General features: G+C 40.4%; 1 protein-coding gene across 1 annotated transcript in view; it reads right to left on the reverse strand.

Moving 5' to 3' along the window:
* Positions 1 to 210: 210 nt before the first annotated feature.
* LOC308095739 (uncharacterized protein) overlaps positions 211 to 20,807 on the reverse strand; it is a gene marked incomplete at its 3' end in the record, with an annotated part of 42,194 nt that continues 21,597 nt past the window's right edge. Inside the window, exons 11-13 of the mRNA XM_080442778.1 lie at positions 5,635 to 6,264; positions 2,456 to 2,630; positions 211 to 394 (exon numbers count right to left, since the gene is read on the reverse strand). Of these exons, the coding sequence (XP_080298904.1) occupies positions 211 to 394; positions 2,456 to 2,630; positions 5,635 to 6,264 (989 nt within the window). The remainder of the gene's footprint in view (positions 395 to 2,455; positions 2,631 to 5,634; positions 6,265 to 20,807) is intronic.

Below are 20,807 nucleotides of genomic sequence, written 5' to 3' on the forward strand. Positions count from 1 at the left end.
ATCATCAGCATATAGGGAGATATGATGAGAAGTTCCTTTAATTGTTAATGCCGATATTGACTGATTTTCCCTGATTGCTTGTGCTAGAGGTTCAAGTGAAAGAGCGAACAAAACCGGAGAGAGTGGACAACCGTGACGCCGTTACTTGATCCAACGGGGCCATCCCTGTGGCGCCCGCTAGAGACAGTAAATGTTCGGGAGACTCGGAAGTCACGTGACTTCGCCTTCCGCGATGTCAACATCCGACTCTGTCCATCGGGGCCAGCAAGGGACCTGTCCTTTTCCCCAACACGGCCCGGGGGGGAGGGGCGCGGTGGTGGCTTTCTCCCTCGCGTCGGTGAAGGCCGGCTCGGGGTTCAGGGAGATGGCGCCCTTGTGCTGGTCCTGGATGCTCCTGGCCAGCACGAGGTCCATATGGTTGCTACGTCACGCGGGTTTTTTTATACCGCCCGATCTTCCGGACGCGTGACATACCCTCACAGCCAATGGTATTGGCCCCGGGAGTGTATTGTATGTAGCTCTGTACATGGACTGAGGGCGCTGTTATCCCATAGTGAGTGACTTACATAGAAAGGACAACAAACCGGAAACAATAGGAACGATACATAAGATACAAGGATCCTGACACTGCCCATCTTTCGCCACAGGCTGAAAACCCACCTCTTCAGGAAACACTACCCTGACCCTTCGTCTTAGCCTTGCCTCCTTGTTAATTATTTGTATGAGCTCTTGTTTTATTGGATTGTGTTTATTTGATACACGTATTTGTTTTAGCTCTTAGCCATTAGTGTTTATAGCTCTGTTTTACTGAAATCACGTTCAAAATCTCGTCTCGTGATACTTCCGCCCTCCGGTCTCCAGAAAGTCACTTTGGATAAAAGCGTCTGCTAAATGACTGTATTGTAATGTAATGAGTAATAGAGTGATGTTTCGTATACTGTACTGGCTGTATCAATAGGAATGTGCTCTACTCCAGTAGTTCTCAACCTTTTCAGGCCGTGACCCCCCTAAATAATCATTTTTGAACTGGGTACCCCCCACCCTGATAAGCACTTGTAATGTAGGAGTTGAGGCATTCAATTTAGTTTGACTCGGTTCCACAGATAAATAGTGAAAATAGCCTATCTACAAGCCAATCTACAATCTACAAGCTCACAACACATTGCGGTGTGAGCTTGTAGATCAGCTATTTTCTAAATTATATTATTTGACTATAGAGCACTGAAGTCCTGACGTCACTGCCAGGAGTGGGTGCTGTTCCGCTGGTTCGTGGCTTTAATCATAGATTTAATCATGCATATGAGCTTGTTCAAAAACACAGCTTGCCAAAGGTGTCGGAAGTTAAGTTATAACTAATTTTCACACAATTTTAAATATGCAAATTAGGGGTCACATCAACTTGACATCAAAATATTTCAAAATCATTCCTGTATTTTTCACATTTTTATTTTAGTCATGGGGTAATTACAATATTTCCATAACCCACTTGCACCTTGAATGATAACGATAATTGAATGATCCAACACACATGCAGAACCCATGGCTGTGAAAACGTAATTAAAATGCTGTTTTTAAAATGTATATTACAGCCTTTGCCACAAACGTTCCCCTTGCGTGTTTTCTCCTCATGTGTTTATTTAAAGGAGCGCTTTGACTACAGCCTTTTTCACAAACTGTGCAAATAAAGGGTTTTTCCCCTGTATGCGTCCTCATGTGGGTTTTTAGATGACCCATTTCACTACAGCCTTTACCACACACGTTACACTTAAAGGGCCTTTCACCTGTATGTATCCTTGTGTGTATTCGTAGTGATAACATATCCGCAAGACCTTTGCCACATAATGTACAAATAAAGGGCCTTTCCCCTGTATGAGTCCGCATGTGTCTTTGTAGATTAATCTTTTGACTACATCTTTTGCCACAAACTTTACAAGTAAAAGGTTTTTCACCTGTGTGAGTCCTCCAGTGTGTTTTTAAAGCAGTTACATGACTAAAGCCTTTACCACAAGTTATGCAGATAAAGGGCTTTTCCCCTGTGTGACTCCTCATGTGTGCCTTTAAGTGACCAGTGTGAGCACAGCCTTTGCCACAAATGGTACAAGTAACTGGCCTTTCCCCTGTATGCACCCTTGTGTGTATTCGTAGCAGTTGCTTTGTCGCACAGCCTTTGCCACATAATGTACAACGAAAGGGCATTTCCCCTGTATGAGTCTGCATGTGTATTCTTAGACCAATCTTATGACGAAAGCCTTTGCCACAAACTTTACAAGTAAATGGTTTTTCCCCTGTATGTATCATAGTGTGCCTATTCAGGTCATTCTTATCCCTAAACCCTTTCCCACACTCTGTACAAATACAGTTTTTCTTCCCTGTCCGTCTCCCCATGGAGTGAGTTTGTTTTGATGATTTTGAAGCATGATCCGGGTCAGGAAATCCAAGGAACTCCTCATCTGACTTCTCGTCAAAGATTGCCGTCAGCCGCCGGCGCTGCTTTGCTTCCACTTTCTGAGTGAAAGAGCTAAATAAATGGTGCCGAGAGTATAAAAACCCATCATTTGGTCTCTTAAGTAGCTCATCTTGTTCCGCTTTAATCTGTGGAGGCTCTGGTTCCACTTGGACCCGAAGGAAGTCTAGGAAAAAGATAAAATGAGAGAACACCATTAAATATTAGATTTTTCTTTTCATACAGTGTTTAGATGTTTTGCAGGACACACTGCTGTTGCAAGAACTTCAGCTGTAAATACATTCTCCATGTCCTTGTTATTGACAGCAACCATTCACATTTTCCGACACACTTCAATTGTGGTGGAAATTTTACAGTCTCAATTTTGTATTGTAATGATAATCATCAACTCCCTGTATTCCTGTCTCTCCAATAAGTCCATTCAACGTTACAACTGGTTCAGAATGCTGCAGCCCAGGTCCTGACCGGCTCAAAAAAGTATGATCACATCTTACCAATTCTGGCATCCCTACATTGGCTCCCAATCACTTTCACAATTGATTTTAAATGTGTATTAATAACCTTTAAGGCCATTTCTGGTCTGGCCCCATCCTATACCCCCGACCTACTCAAGCCATATGTACCAAAGTGCAATTTAAGGTCCTCAGACAAAGCTCTACTCGAAATCCCATTCTCCCATAAAAGAACAAAAGGTGATCAGGCCTTCGCTTTCAGAGCTCCGACTCTCTGGAATGCCCTCCCCCTAGAGATCAGGCTTGCAGAATATGTGACCCGGTACAAGTCGTCTGATTCTCTGCGAAGCACTTTGTAATTTTGTTTCGAAAGGTGCTATATAAATAAAGCTTTATTATTATTATTATTATTATTATTATTATTATTATCTGATCTTACTACTATAATTGACAAAAGCTTCGAAGTTCGTCCGGGATTCTCAAGCACATGATCACTCTGCATGCCTCCAAGACCTGCCACAAACTGTTGATCAGAGCTCTGGCTATTATTTAGGCATCTTACCCCACCTTGATCAGTGATCAGACTCTAGGCTTGATTGATTCTCTGATTTGCCTTTCAGACCCTCAGCCTGATCTGGCAGGTTGCCATAGCAACCAGATACAGGATGTTTGACCTCTTTATCACAATTACGGCAAACTCAATGAGTGACGGTGTACTAATGAATATATTTCAAGGACAGCAGCCCAGTGACAACACTCGACTGCCTCATGATGGCCATGGTTACCCACAGTACAGGCGGCCCAATTACGGTCCCACCACTGATAAGAAAGGCTTTCTATTTGACAGCAGGTGGGTCGTGAGGTTGTGAGGGTGGGACTAGAGGTTAGGGTCGCGAAGCGGCCCAAACCTATAGTTATTATTATTATTATTATTATTATTATTGGAGTTACCCCAATCGTTTGTGAGCAGATCGGGAGGTCTAAGATTAGATATTTGGACCCATCATACTACTGGTCAGATAACTGATTCTGATCAGCATCAAACCAGTATTTGGTTTTATAAGTGCAACGCCAAAAACACACCCATGAATAAGTCAGTGCCCTCGCAAGATGGCAATGCAAGTATTGAACACACCAAGAAAAAGCTGTAGATCAAGGAAAGGAAAAGCAGGACACCAGCTGACATAATCTTGTTTGGAGCTCCTGTCTTTTGATGGTAGAGTAATGATCCTTCCACTTGTGGATAATGACCCCAACAGTGCTTACTGGAATACTCCAATGTTTTTTAAATACTATGTAACCAGTTAAATTTGGATGCAAAACAACAATCAGGTTGTTGTATGCATGCGTGTGCTTGGCACACACACGCGTGCATGTGTGCATGTGTGTGTGTGTGTGTGTGTGTGTGTGTGTGTGTGTATCAGAGATTGCTGGATTGATTCTGATATAAACACATTGTTCAAATTCTAAACACAGTTGATGCGTAGGAGAGGCATTTCATTTGAAGTGTTTGTATACTGTACTGGTTGTAGGCCTATCATTAGGAATGTGCTCTACTCCAGTGGTTCTCAACCTTTTCAGGCCGTGACCCCCCCAAATAATCATATTTTAACTGGGGACCCCCCAACCTGATAAGCACTTGTAATGTAGGAGTTGAGGCATTCAATTTAGTTTGACTAGGTTCCACAGATAAATAGTGAAAATAGCCAATCTACAAGCCGATCTACAACCCACAAGCTCGGCTATTAAAAAAAAAAAAAACTTTCTCATATTATTTGACAATTTTGCCAATGTTTGACCAATTTTTATAGTATAGTTTGTTGACTACTTTTGATGCAGTAACCCCCTTGGGGTCCCAACCCACGGGTTTAGAACCACTGCTTTAATCTATTGTTATTGTCTACAGCCCTACAATAAATAGAAATGTTTTTTTTTTAAATATATTTCTTTGGGGGGATTGTGGCTGTAATAGTAAGTAGCTAATTAGTGAGCTGTAGATAGTTTTAATCATACATATGAGCTTATTCATGCAAATACATTTAAAAAACACATTTTGCCAAAGGTGTCAGAAGTTAAGTAATTTTCACACAATTTTAAATATGTAAATTGGTGGTCACATCATCTTGACATCAAAATATTTCAACAAATGAATGCCCATACCTGTATTTTTCACATTTTTATTTTAGTCATGGTAAGTACAATATTTCCATAACCGACTTGCACTTTGAATGACAACGATAATTGAATGATCCAACACACATGCAGGACCCATGGCTGTGAAAACTTAATTAAAATTCTGTTTTTAAAATGTTACAAACTTTCCCCTTGTGTGTTTTCTCCTCATGTGCTTTTTTAAATGAGCGCTTTGACTAAAGCAGTAGCCACAAACTATGCAGATAAAGGGTCTTTCCCCTGTATGCGTCCTCATGTGAGTTTTTAGTTGACCTATTTCACTACAGCCTTTACCACACACGTTACACTTAAAGGGCCTTTCCCCTGTATGCATCCTTGTGTGTATTCGTAGTTGTTGCTTTGTCGCACAGCCTTTGCCACATAATGTACAAATAAAGGGCCTTTCACCTGTATGAGTCCGCATGTGACGTTGTAAATTGATCTTTTGACTACAACTTTTGCCGCAAACTTTACAAGTAAAGGGGGTTTCCCCTGTATGAGTCCTCCAGTGTGTTTTTAAAGCAGTTACATGACTAAAGCCTTTACCACAAGTTATGCAGATAAAGGGCTTTTCCCCTGTGTGACTCCTCATGTGTTCCTTTAAGTGACCAGTGTGAGCACAGCCTTTGCCACAAATGGTACAAGTAACTGGCCTTTCCCCTGTATGCACCCTCGTGTGTATTCGTAGTAGTTGCTTTGTCGCACAGCCTTTCCCACACAATGTACAATTAAAGGGCATTTCCCCTGTATGAGTCTGCATGTGGATTTTTAGACCAATCTTCTGACTAGAGCCTTTGCCACAAATTTTACAAGTAAATGGTTTTTCCCCTGTATGTATCATCCTGTGCCTAGTCATACTCCACTTATCCTTAAACCTTTTCCCACACTCTGTACAAATAACGTTTTTCTTTCTTGTCTGTCTCCCCATGGAGTGAGTTTCTTTTGATGATTTTGAAGCATGATCCAGGTCAGGAAATCCAAGGAACTCCTCCTCATCTGACTTCTCCTCAAAGATTGCCGTCAGTCGCCGGCGCTGCCGCTCTTCCACTATCTGAATGGAAGAGCTAAATACATGGTGCCAATTGTATAAAAACCCATCATTTGGTCTCTTAAGTAGCTCATCTTGTTCCTCTTTAATCTGTGGAGGCTCTGGTTCCACTTTGACCCGAAGGAAGTCTAGGCAAAAGATAAAATGAGAGAACACCATTAAATATTTGAATTATATATATTTTTGGGCGGTGAAACCGCCCCTATAAGTGAGGTTTGGAAAAATGTACAAATATCCTGCGCTGTGAAACCGCCCCTATAAGTGAGGTTTGGAAATTTGTATAATTATCCTGCACCTTGATTGGCCAATCACAATCTATTCAGGACTGTGATTGGCCAGTGTCACATGACACATGTGCATAGCCCTATATAAGAAACCATATAACCACCACTTAAAGAGTGTTTCAATAAATGTATTTATCTTTTGTACATGATTGGTTGACTCCATTCAGTATTGTGATTAGCTAGCAAGACACCGCCCACTTCACACAGGGTGTGATTTTATTCATAGTCTTTAGATGTTTTACACGATACACTGCTGTTGCAAGAACTTAAGCTATAAATACATTCTCCATGTCCTTGTTATTGGCAACCGTTCAAATTTACCGACAGATTTTAATTGTGGTGGAAATTCAATTTTCTATTGTAATGATAATTATCAACTCCCATTATTCCTCTCTCTCCAATAAGTCCATTCAACGTTACAACTGGTTCAGAATGCTGCAGCCCAGGTCCTGATCGCTGGCATCCCTACATTGGCTCCCAATCACTTTCAGAATTGTGTTTAAATGTGTATTAATGACCTTTAAAACCATTTCTGGTCTGGCCCCATCCTATACCTCCGTGCCATATGTATCAAAGTTCAAGTTGAGGTCCTCAGACAAAGCTTTACTCAAAATCCCATTCTCCCAGAAAAAATAAAATAAAATGCTGATCAGGCCTTCGCTTTCAGAGCTCCGACTCTGTGGAATGCCCTCCCACTAGCTTGCATAGTCTGTGCCCTGGTTCAAAACCCTCCTGAATACATATTTATTAATAACTTTTGACTTGTCCTCTTCATGAAATTGAAATGGATGGTCAGAAGTTTAACTTGTGTTGCAAAAGGCATGACATGTGTAGTGATATCAGACCAGGTATGGACATAGAAGGCAAATTAAATATGTTTTTTTAGTTCATAACCAAGTGGACCTGGTTGGCCATGGGCTCATCGCAAAAAGACCCCCCCTTCCCCCTTCAGAGGGAGCACAGACTCTACCAGGATGTAAGAGGAAACCGTTATTGCCCAATGGAATTTCACCAGAGACACACACACAGCCTTTCTTTCTAGAGATAAGAGAAACCTTTATTGCCAGATGGAATGCTTTCAGCCAGAAGACACACACAGGCTATTTGGTTTTCTCTCTCCCTCTCTCTGTCCTGCATCTTCAAGATAAGAATGGAACCTGAGACTTTTACGACATGTTGGAATGTCGTCACCAAGCTCACAGTGTCACACACACAGACTCACTGAGCACCATACAAGGAGTAAATGTCAATAAACTGCTTACGTGTTATTCTGTGACTTCAAAATATATATTTGTTGTCCTGTATAGTGACCACAACAATAATATGAACTTTGGTGTTTTTAAATGTGATGCTCTCTTGTAAATTAGACTTCGATGCTTACCTGCTTCCTATTTTTGCATAATGCCGTCATGTTTAACACATTGATTGCCTAGATCGAGTTAACTCGTTTTTAGAATCCATCGCTTGATTGCCTAGATCGAGTTAACTCGTTTTTAAGAATTTAGTTTGACCCAAAGACCAAGGAGATATGATTTGTTGAAGATCTAGACTCCTCTCCACTTCCTTGTTAACTTAAAACTTAAAAAATTTGTATCTCAGCTCCTGAGTACTTTTTTTTTTCAATGTAAAAACCCTGGCATGAAACTGCAAAAAATCTGAAATAATTCTGGCAATCAATGTGTTAATATCTAGAGAATTCTAATTTCATTGTGATTCCAAATATCCAGTCAAATGTATTAATAGAAGGTCACCCAAGATAATTAGCAGAAAAGCTTAGTTTTTCATAGTGGTAAGGACAGTTGCCTCCCACACGCCTGTCGCCAAACACGCCTCCAGTGTGACAAGGAGGAGGACTCCTCCTTCTACCTATAAATGAGATGGGGAAACCCTATCTCACTCTCTCTTCCACGGCGCTCTTGATGAATAGAGGGTTGACTCTCACTGAGTCCCCTCTCCCTGCTCTCCATAATCTGGGGTGACAAATCCCCCACGCCTCTCTCTTGACCGCTTCTCGATGATCGAGGGTTGACCAAATCCCCTGTCCTGCTCTACACGCTGGGTGGCTCCCAGTTCAACGCTTCCCAAGGACCCGGGGGTGACGATAGCTACGCTCCCCCCACGACAGCTCTCTCTTCTACAAGGGTGGATCGGAGTCCTCCTTCCCCCCACGAGAAGAGCCACCGGCCTACGTCCCGCTCTCCAGCCAAAGCTAGATGCCCTGCTCCTGCTGAACAGCTGCTCTGCTCCCTCTAACACGTGGGCCAAAAGCCACACATACTGTCTCCTCAATCCGAGTTGAGTGGAGACTGAGAAGGACTGCGTGACGCAGGGAAGTAGCAGCACAGACGCTACTGCCCGGACGCTAGCTAAGCCTGCTAGCCAATTACCTCATGGTCTCTTCCCCAGAGACAATGGAATCTCCTCTCCTCCATTCCAATGGACAGGCGAGCATAATGCATGCACATGTGGTGTGGCAACTGAGTGTAGTTGTGAGGGCAGATTAGCTATTTTTAACCATTGATCTTTCTCTTTTCTTTATGACTTTAATCCCTTCTTCTCCTTTAGTATATTAAAATTTGGCCATTTGATCTGATCAGATTGTAGATCTGTTATGTTGTATATTGTTGAGATTTTAACCGGTTTCATCATCTTATGAGTTATTGATCTATTGTTCTTTTCCCCATTTCATTGGTTGTTTTATTATCATCTACATAGGAGTTATCTTAATAAACACTTTATTTTTTATCTAAACGGAAGTCCTTTTCCAAATGATTTCAAAGCATATATTTCCAATCAATCCCTAACCAGAATCCATGCATCATACTGTGTCCAAGATTCTTGCGTAGCCTTTTTCATGGTTGTGTTGAGGTGCAAATTAATCCCTTAATTTGCACATTTTTTTTGGTGAAAATTAATATTTTGATTTTTCAGAAAATATTTTCAATATTTTCATAATTATCATTATTATTTCCCATAATTATTACGCCATGTCCACTACACATGTATCCATGCAGTGACAAAGGAGTTCCAAGTCACTCCTTTGCCATTTTATACCTGCTGATTGTTATTACATCATACTTGCACAGATGGTCTACAGGTAGTGTCCCTACATCTAAAAGCTGTTTCTGTCAGGGGTAGAAAAAAACCTGACCTTGTTTTTTCATAACTTTGACTTGTCCTTGTCAGAAGTTTCACTTTGACTGCAAAATCATGAAATTCTTCAATATAATGATTCACCCAATTCATTCAAGTCCCCACCTTCCCGGAAAAAGGGAGTTCCAAGTTAATCCTGCACCATTTCCCACCTACTGGTTGGATTTGCCATATTTGCACATTTATCATAATTATTTGCACAATTTGTCTAGAGGTAGGACCCTAAATATCCAAAGCAACCAGACAAATATGTTAAAAACAATTATGGTAACCAATAAAAGGAAGCCATCTATAAAATAGGCGGCCATTTTGAAATTTACGTGGCTAATGGGATTTTCCCAAAAAATGAGGCACACTCATTTCAATTTCGGGCTTGTTTCCAGATTTGTTCTTCTTATCTGCTGTACTATCAAGTTTGCATATAGTTCGGGTGCACATATCCCTAGATTTGGGCTTGTATGGTTGAATGAAGTTTCTTAGCCTCTCCAGAGGTGTGTATATGTATATGTATATATATATATATATATAACACGGTAGAACACACCACTGACTTCCCCTGCTGTAAGGGATGCTGGGATTAAACCTTGAGAAAGCTGAGGCAGAGACAAGGCATGGAATTTTGTTCGATTGGATGTGCTGCTTTAATTGGCGCATTTCATTTGGCTGTTAGTGGTTGTTGTGATATCTATGATACATTTGATCGTTTATTTACATTCCTTTGCCTTGTAATGGCGCTGTTTCTCTATCAATACTCTCTGCTGCTTCACACATAACAATGCAAATACTCAAGTCAAGCACAGACACAAACAAAAGGTACTTATAGTGGGGGAAATAAGTATTTGACACGTCAACCTTTTTCCAGTAAATATATTTCCACAGACTATTCACACGCCAGGCAATCCACACAAGTAAAGAAATCACAAAACTCCATACATAAGTTTATGTGGAATAAAGTAGAATGGCACAGGAAGAAAAAAAAAAGTATTGAACACACCAAGAAAAAACTGTAGATCAAGGCAAGGAATACAGGACACCAGCTGAATCAGTTATTGCAAATTCTAAACACAATTGTTGCATAGGAGAGGCATTTCATTTGAAGTGTTTAGTATACTGTACTGGCTGTATCAATAGGACTGTACTCTATTCCCGTGGTTCTCAACCTTTTCAGGCTGTGACTCACTCAATAATCATACAGTAAATGGGGACCCCCCCACCTTGATAAGTACTTGCAATGTAGGAGTTGAGGCATTCAATGTTGTTACAGATATATAGTTTTAAAAACAATCGACAAGCTCAAGCTCGCGTTGTGAGCTTGTAGATAAGCTATTTTTCAAAAGTGTTGCCTCTTTCTTACATTATTTTACAATTTGGCCAATGTTTGACCACTTTTCATAGTATAGTTTGTTGATTACTTTTGATGCCGTAACCCCCTTGGGGTCCAAACCCACAGGTTGAGAACCATTGCTTTGATCTATTGTTTCAATTAAGTGATACCTGCAAGATACATAGGTTGTTTGATTTTTGGTTTTAAGTAAGTCATACAACTAAATATACATTTACATTTAACATTTATTCTAAGGAATAGTGCCTTTATTGGTAAGGAGCTAATTAGAGTTCTCTAGATAGATTTAATAATAAATCTGCTTGTTCATGCAAAAAAAAGAGAACAAATACAAAAGCTTGCCAAAAGTGTCAGAAGTTAAGGTATAACTCATTTTTACACAGTTTAGATATGCAATTTGACATCTTGACATCAAAATAATTCAACAAATGAATGCTCATTCCTGTATCTTTCAATGTTTTATTTTAGTCATGGAGTAAGTATAATATTTCCATAACCAAAAGGAGGTAAATCACTTGTACTTTAAATGATAACCATAATTGAATGATTCAGCACAAATGCAGGATCATTTTAAATCACCCTTATACTGCAGTCTTTGCCACAAACCTTCCCCTTGAGTGAATACTCATGTGTATTTTTAGATGAGAGCTTTGACTACAGCCTTTGCCACAAACTTTACAAATATAGGGTTTTTCCCCTGTATGAGTCCTCATGTGCGTTTTTAGAGAACCCATTTCACGACAGCCTTTACCACACACGTTACACTTAAGGGGCGTTTCCCCTTTATGCATCATTGTGTGTATTCGTAGTGTATTCATTGTTGCCAATGCTTTGCCGCATAATGTACACACAAAGGGCCTTTCCCCTGTATGAGTCTGCATGTGTCTTTGTAAATTAATCTTTTGACTACAGCCTTTGCCACAAACTTTACAAGTAAATGGTTTTTCCCCTGTATGAATCCTCCAGTGTGTTTTTAAATGACCCACATAACTAAAGCCTTTACCACAAGATACACAAATAAAGGGCTTTTCCCCTGTGTGACTCCTCATGTGAGTCTTTAATTGACCATTGTGAGCACAGCCTTTTCCACAAATGGTACAAGTAACTGGCCTTTCCCCTGTATGAGTTCTCATGTGTGATTTTAGATGAGACATTTGACGACACCCTTTGTAGCAAACTGTACAGGTAAAGGGCTTTAACCCTGTATGAGTCCTCATGTGTATTGTTAGATCAACCTTACTAACACAGCCTTTGCCACAGATTCTACAATGATGTGGCGTTTTTCCTGTATGCATCATTATGTGCCTATTCAGGTGTCCCTTATCCCCAAACCTTTTGCCACACTCTGTACAAATAAAGTTTTTCTTCCCTATCTGTGTCCCCATGGAGTCAGTTTGTTTTGATGATTTTGAAGCATGATCCGGGTCAGGAAATCCAAGGAACTCCTCCTCATCTGACTTTTCGTCAAAGATTGCCATCATTCGCTGGCGCTGCTGCTCTTCCACTTCCTGAGTGGAAGAGCTAAATAACTGGTGCCCAATGTATAAAAACCCATCAATTGGTCTCTTAAGTAGCTCATCTTGTTCCTCTTTAATCTGTGGAAGCTCTGATTCCTCTTGGACCAGAAGGAAGTCTAGGCAAAAGATAAAATGAAACATTCAATATTTGAATTATATATTTTTATCACGAACAGCTGTAAATAATTCCTCCATTTCCAAAACACAAGTCTATCCTCATTTCATTCTTTGTGGTGGAAATATAACAGTCTCAATTTTTTATTGTAATGATATCATTATTGGAGTGACCCCAATTGTTTGTGATTAGATCGGGAGGTCTAAGATTAGATCTTTGGACCCATCATACTACTGGTCAGAAAACTCCTTCTGATCAGCATCAAACCGGTGTTTGGTTTTATTAGTGTAATGGCAAAAACCCAACCATGAATAATTGTGTGTCCTCGCAAGAGATGGTGCCCGGTGGCAATTTGAAAAGTGTACTCCTCGGAGCACAGAACACGATCTGAAAAATCTGACATGCACCCCAGGAAAATGTTATCTGGCACAAGAATCTCCTAAAAATCAAATTATTAATCAATGGAAATGTGGATACATTTGCATGTAGTTTTTTATCAGACTTTAAGTAAATGTGCTTCATATTTGCGACACCTTTTAACTCATTGAGTGCCATTAACGTGTTTCACGTGTTTTTACCGCTATGGCTCAACGTGCCAATGACGTGTTTGACGTGTTTTTGAAAAAAATAGTTAAAAAAAAAAAAAAAACATGTTCAGAACCCAAGATATCATCATCTGAAGATTTGCAGCTCCATCCACTCCTTGTTTAACTTAGAAATGAAAAAGGCTGTATCTCGCTTCCTAAGCACTTTTTTTTTACTTTGAAAAAAACTCTGGCACTGGGACAACATCATTCTGAAATAATTCTGGCAATTCTGGCACTCAATGAGTTAATAGAACCCCAGTTTGGATTTTTGTGAAACAACATCTCTTTGTAGAGACAAAGAGGATAACCAAAACTGTAGAGGTGTAGGCGTATACTGGTCAGTTTACCGTCACAATCAGACAGGAATTTTCTGTCTGATCAATGAAAGGACTAGTTAGTAATTAAGTAAGTAACTTTTATTTGTAGAGGGCTTTCGCAGACATCAGAGTCACAAAATGCTTCACAACAATAAAAGCAGAACAAGTCAATAATAAAATAAGAACACAATATAAAACAATCTGCTTTTAACCAGTCAGTCGGTAAAGATCAAGAAATCGATACAGAATTATGTTACAACACAAAGATCGGTAATCATAAAAGGCTATGTAAAGGCCTGTTAGAATAGGTGAGTCTTTAAAAGTTTTAAAAAAAGGTCCACAGAGGCCACAGTTTTTAGGTGGAAGGGGAGATCATTCCAACTAGGGGGACCTGATAAAGGAAGTTTAACGAAAATACAGTGTATCGTGTGTTCAATGAAGAAGAACATAAGGGAAAAAAAGCACTACTCATGCAAATATATCAATAGCTAAATATTCTGACTCACACAAGACTAGCAGTGTTAGATGCACATCAATTATTCTCTTTTTTTCACCATCCAAACTGACTGTCAGCAGTTCGATTAATTCAATTCTAAAAGAATGTCATTATAAATGCACAAACCTTGCCGAAAGTGTCAAAGTCAAAGTATAACTAATTTTCACACTAATAAAATATGCAAATTAGGGGCCACATCATCTTGACATCAAAATATTATAACAAATTAATTATTATTTCTGTATTTTCTTTTTTTTCTTTTAGTCATGGGGTAAGTACTACATTTCCATAACCAAAAGGAGGTAAGTCACTTTGACGATAATTGAATGATCCAGCACACATGCAAGATCATTTAAAATCACCCTTTATACTACAGCCTTTGCCACAATTGTTCCCCTTGCGTGACTATTCATGTGTGTTCTTAGGTGTGAGCTTTGACTACAGCCTTTGCCACAGACTGTACAAATAAAGGGTTTTTCCCCTGTATGAGTCCTCATGTGGGTGTTTAGATGACCCATTTCACGACAGCCTTTACCACACACGTTACACTTAAGGGGCGTTTCCCCTTTATGCATCATTGTGTGTATTCGTAGTGTATTTTTTGACGCTAATGCTTTGCCACATAATGTACACTTAAAGGGCCTGGGCCTTTCCCCTGTATGAGTCCACATGTGTTTTTGTAGATTAATCTTTTGACTAAAGCCTCTGCCACAAACTTTACAAGTAAAGGGTTTTTCCCCTGTATGAATCATCCAGTGTGTTTTTAAATGATTCAAGTAACTAAAGCCTTTACCACAAGTTATGCAAATAAAGGGCTTTTCCCCTGTGTGACTCCTCATGTGTGCCTTTAATTGACCATTGTGAAAACAGCCTTTGCCACAAATGGTACAAGTGACTGGCCTTTCTCCTGTATGAGTTTTCATGTGTTCTTTTAGATGAGCCATTTGACGACACCCTTTGTAGCAAACTGTACAGGTAAAGGGCTTCAACCCTGTATGAGTCCGCATGTGTATTGTTAGATCACCCTTTTTTATACAGCCTTTGCCACAGATTCTACAAGTGTGTGGCATTTCCCCTGTATGTATCATTGTGTGCATATTCAGTTGATTCTTATCCCTAAACCCTTTCCCACACTCTGTACAAATACAGTTTTTCTTCCCTGTCAGTCTCCCCATGGAGTGAGTTTGTTTTGATGATTTTAAAGCATGATCCAGGTCAGGAAATCCAAGGAACTCCTCCTCATCTGACTTTTCGTCAAAGATTGCCTTCACTCGCCGGCGCTGCTGCTCTTCCACTTCCTGAGTGGAAGAGCTAAATAACTGGTGCCCAATGTATAAAAACCCATCATTTGGTCTCTTAAGTAGCTCATCTTGTTCCTCTTTAATCTGTGGAGGCTCTGATTCCTCTTGGACCAGAAGGAAGTCTAGGCAAAAGATAAAATGAAATATTTAAATCATATATTTTTTTCAAGAAATTCAGCTGTAAATACATTCTCCATTTCCAAAACACAAGTCTATCCTCATTTCATTCTTTGTGGTGGAAATGTAACAGTCAAAAAATGTTATTGTAATGATATCTTTATTAGAGCGACCCCCATTATTTGTGATTATATAGGGAAGGGAGATCTAAGATTAGATCTTGGACCCATCATACTACTGGTAAGATAACTGCTTCTGATCAGCAGCAAACCGGTGTTTGGTTTTATTAGTGTAATGCCAAAACCCACCCATGAATAACTGTCCTCGCAAGAGATGGTGCCTGGCGCTATTGGCAATTCGAAAAGTGTACTCCTTGGAGCGCAGAACGAGATATGAACAATCTCAAATATTTGAATTGTATACATATTTTAATTATATATGTTTTTGATACAGTATTTAGCTGTTTTACAGGAAACACTGTTGTTGCAAGAACGTATGGTGTAAATACATTCTCCATTTCCAAACCACCAGTCTATCCTCATTTATCAAAGACATTTAACAGTCTCAATTTTGTATTGTAAGGATATAATTATTGGAGTCACCCCAATCGTTTGTGAGCAGATCAGGAGGTCTAAGATTAGATCTTTGGACCCATCATACTACTGGTCAGATAACTGCAATTCAAAAAACAATTCAAAAAGTGTACTTCTCGGAGCACTTAACACGATCTGAAAAATCTGACTCATACATCTTGATCACATCCCCCCAGGAAAATGTAATCTGGCACAATCATCTCCTTAAAATCGCTAATTATTAACACATTCACTGCAAGGTATTATTTAATTAATTCATCGGCTGGTGCCAGCATTTTTTACCTTATATCGACGATCTTTGGAGAGCCGCGAAAGCCACGATGTGCATGCGTATGTAAACAAAGAGTGTCTGGGGGGTGGGGGAGTGGGGGAGGGTCTCGTCAATCCACCGGAACAAAAATGTTGTAACCGCAATCGGCCATTTTGTTGCCATCGCCCGTTGAATATGGCTTGTTTTCACCAAAAAAAGAAGAAATCCGGCAAGATTTGTTTTTCTACTTCTACATCTTAACATGATTGGACGATTTTTTGGGGATGACGTCATATCCGTCCATTCCTTCTATCAGAGTCAAGGGATCATTCTTAAGTTGCGTTCGCTCGCTTTTGTGAATTTTCTTTTTTTAAATTTAATTGCCGTAGATCTACGTCAATGGCGGTCAACGGTTGGATTTGAAATGACGTAAATCTACGTCCTGAGCAGACAATGTGTTAATGAATGGAAACATGGATACATTTGCATGTGTTAATGAATGGAAACGTGGATACATTTGCATGTGTTAATGAATGGAAACGTGGATACATTTGCATGTAGTTTTTATCAGACTTTCTGTAAATTTGCTTCACATTTGCGATACCTTTTAATGGAATCCCAGTTTGGATTTTTGTGAAACAAAGTCTCTTTGCAGAGACTAAGAGTTTACCGTCACAATCAGACAGGACTTTTCTGTCTGATCAATGAAAGGACTAGAAGCACTGCCTGATCTGCAGCAAGCAGCTTTCAAACAAGCGGATCATGGGCCCCCTGACAAGTCGGAACTTGTGCCAAGTGAACCATGGTCTAGTTTGTCATAAGTGTGAACACAATCAGACTTCATGGACCTGATATAGGAAGTTTAACGAAAATACAGTGCGTTCGTGTGTTCAATGAAGAAGAACATATGAAAAATAAACCACTACTCATGCACATATATCAATAGCTAAATATTGTAACTCATACAAGTCTAGCAGTGTTGGATGCAAATCAATTTGTATCTTTTTTTCCCCTTCAAACTGACAGTGGGCAGTTGTGAGACTGGATTAATTCAATTCATGTCACTAATACGGGATTCACTGCTTTGGCGTGCGCTATAGTCACAGCTTAAATGTTATTCAATTTTAACTTTATCCTTTTGAATTCATCCAACATATAGGCTACTTTCATATCCATTGTTGCTAGCAGCCACAGTATCTCTAATAATAATGTTATCATCAAAACAAGGGATATTGCCTTTTACGTCTTGCCCCCCCCCCCTATAGTACAGTTTTCCAGGTCAAGGACCCCTTAGCTGAGGGAGAGATGAACCAGGGACCCCACTACAGTATATTGTATAACATTTGTGTTGCAGATGAAACCTTTTCATAGATTCCATAGATAGCTTCGTAGACTTGTTTGACAGCACTGTGTATTTATCAGACATTTAAAACTCTCAGTACTTAGTAAAGGTGACCCTAGGCTCTGCACTTGGTCTGCTCTTTTTCCCTCTACACTCTACTACCTCTACCTCTTCTAAAGTTCCCCTCAGAATATAAGGATATTAGGGTTCAAGTGGTTAATGTAAAAATATATATATATATATCCATATTTAAAAATATAGGGCCGATCCGATCCATGGCCGATCAATCGGATCATCTCTAGTCTTATCTGTTCTGAACACAACCTTTCTGGAGTAGAAATGTGGTAGGGTTGCGTGCAATTGTCACAACACAAATCCATGACACATGTATGCCTCGTCAGTTCCAAGTGGGGAAGAATGCTCGTCAAGAAGCTTACACAAACATGATGTATTTTAAGCTTTAGAGCTTTAAGATCTACCCCCAGCGATGCATTCCTGTCACCTATAGGGCCAGTGCTACATGTTATCACTTCAGTGTTATTATCGAACTGGAGTTATTCCCAATAATCCATCCCCAATGCGAGAAGCATGGGGCGGGGCTTCTTATCATAAATAGCTTCCATTGGACAGTTAGAAAGGAAGTGGGCGCTCTACAAGCAGGCCCCCTGAGTGCATCCACCAATTTCTGGGCCAAAAGGACCAGCAAAACTAGAATAGGTTCTATGCACAGCAGCCATATTGGGAATGAATTGGGCCCCTTCCTTACTTCCTTCACATGTGTTACCAATAATACTAATTAAGGCTCCGTTCTATTTAGTGTAGCACAGTGGTTGTCTTATTTTCAAGGACCCCCATAAGACTGAGAGTGTACAAATGAAACCAAATGGACCCTTACGGGTCCATTTGGTTCCATTTGTACACTCTCAGAGTTACACACCCACCATAAGGGGCCATTTGGGAACCAAAATGGAGTGTTTCTAGTGAGCCAACATGCACGATATCAGCACCCTGACCAGAATGGAACAGAGCCTTCATTAGTATCATTGGTAACACCTGTGAAGGAAGTAAGAAGAGGCCCAATTTCTTTCCAATACGGCTGCTGTGCATAGAGCCTATTATGGACCTAAACCATAAAGCCAATCTGCATGCAGGTGAGCATGGCCTTCTGCCATGTGCCAATCAAGGCCAGGCTAGAACTCAGGGGATGATGTCCACGCAATGACACTCCCTCAGATGTGGAGGAATATCATTGGACACTGCACCAGAGAGATCCCAATGCATTTTTGACAGGCAGCCTAACTCTTTGCACTGACAATTATTCTATAACCAAATTCCAATACCCTACTCTCCGCTCACTCGCTCACTCCACAGCCGTTTCTCCAGCTTAACCCGGAAATAGTTTGCGCCCCTATTGGTAATTTGCTTTTGGATGAGCCAAGACCGGGGGGAGAATGAGCTCCCCAAGCAGCTTGTAGCGTTAAACAGAAAGTGCACAACCAGTGTTCACTTTCAGCCTGTTCTCGTCCGCTCGCCTTAAGTCAGAATCAGAATTACCGTAAAATCACAGTTTTACAGGTGTACAGCGGCCATAGCTGAGTGGTTAGTGAGCCCGCCTAGGGAGCCAGAGGCCCTGGTTGCCCCAGGTACGATTCCAGGCCAGGCCAGCAAATGTGTCGATGAAATGAAATTTGTCCCTGAGCAAGACTTTAACCCCTAATTGCTCACAGGCCCTCATTGGAAACAAGACCGTAAGGACTTTCATGAACGGACCTGTTAAAGGAATTATCCTTACAGTGGGTGAAATTCGTTTTTGTGCAAGCTCTATCATTTGTTATTTCTATAAGAAAGGGAGGAAGAAGAAGAAGAAGGGGAGCCAGGGGGGAGAGAGCTCAATAACAAAAAATAAATTCAAATAAAAAGTATTGACTTGTGCCTAATGCCCATCTGTTTTGTTTTTGGATGGACCGGCTGCTCTGGCTATGGGATGGAAACCACGACTATGCTGTCTGGTAGATGGGGTCTAAAAGCTGTGCTGTGTCGCAGACTTCAAAAGCTTTATAGCAGACACAACTTTGATCTTAGTTGCTCATATCCTAAAATGTAAACATAGCGTGCCTGCATGCGTGTGTTGAACGGTCTGAGAGTGAAAGTGTGCCAGTTGATTAAACTGCAGAGATATTAAAGGAGTAGTAAAAAATTACTTATTTTCTTTCAATTGCACACTCCATGAAGCCTTGAATTCACAGATTTATTTTTTTGCATTCCTAAGCTAATAATTTGATTCCCGTCTCCTACCGGAAATACACACGGTCATCAAATTATTGGCTTAGGAATGCGACAAAAATTAAAATAAATTCATGAATTCAAGGCTTCGTGGGGCGTGCAATTGATATAAAATACGATTTTGTTGGGGTGATTTCCTCCTTTAAAGTGCATTTACAGTATATCCCTGAATAGAACAGTGATCAAAGCTACTGAAGCAGCAAATTACATAATGGTTGGATCTTTATTTATAAAATACATAAATGACGTTTGTGGTGCATGGTGTGGGCTAGAACGCATGTCAAACAGCTCATATATGTCGGTGCTGCTTGATTGTGATGTGCTATTGAGATACTTCCATTGAGACCGCCATCATTTCTTCTTGCGCCTATGCTCATAACATATGCCCCATTTTCATAGTGCTCTGATATCAGTTAATTTACAAACACCATTTCCATTTGCAGCTTTTGAAATGCATTCAAATGAATATCCTAGGAACCATAGTTTCCTTTCAATGCTATTTACAGACGAGGGTCGCCAGTGAAAGGGCCCTGGATGGAGTCTACACAAGAATGCTACGAATGGCACTAGGTGTCACATGGACGGACCACATCAGAAATGTGGTCCTCTATGGGGACCTACCACAGGGTCACAGACGAAGTCAGGGAGAGAAGGATGTGGCTAGCACTGCGTCAGGCACCCGGAACTAGAGGCAAGCAGACTGACACTCTGGGAGCCAACCCAGGGAAAGCCAGGAGAGGCAAGAAGCGCAGCACCTACGTCATACATGGGCAACTGGCGGCCCGGGGGCCACGTGCCCCACCTTCACTTAATGCGGCCCGCAGGTTAATATCGGAATACTGATGTATTATTGATTTCAGCTGTTACAATTCCAAACATGCAAACATGACCCGCTTTAATTACTTCAGTCTATATTAGTAGCTTAATGACTAGTATTAAAATTATATTGTCTTTTTTATGTCCAATGCATTTGT

This window comes from Gymnoscopelus braueri (genome assembly GCF_963280865.1).
Source record: "Gymnoscopelus braueri genome assembly, chromosome: 11".
NCBI lineage: Eukaryota > Metazoa > Chordata > Actinopteri > Myctophiformes > Myctophidae > Gymnoscopelus > Gymnoscopelus braueri.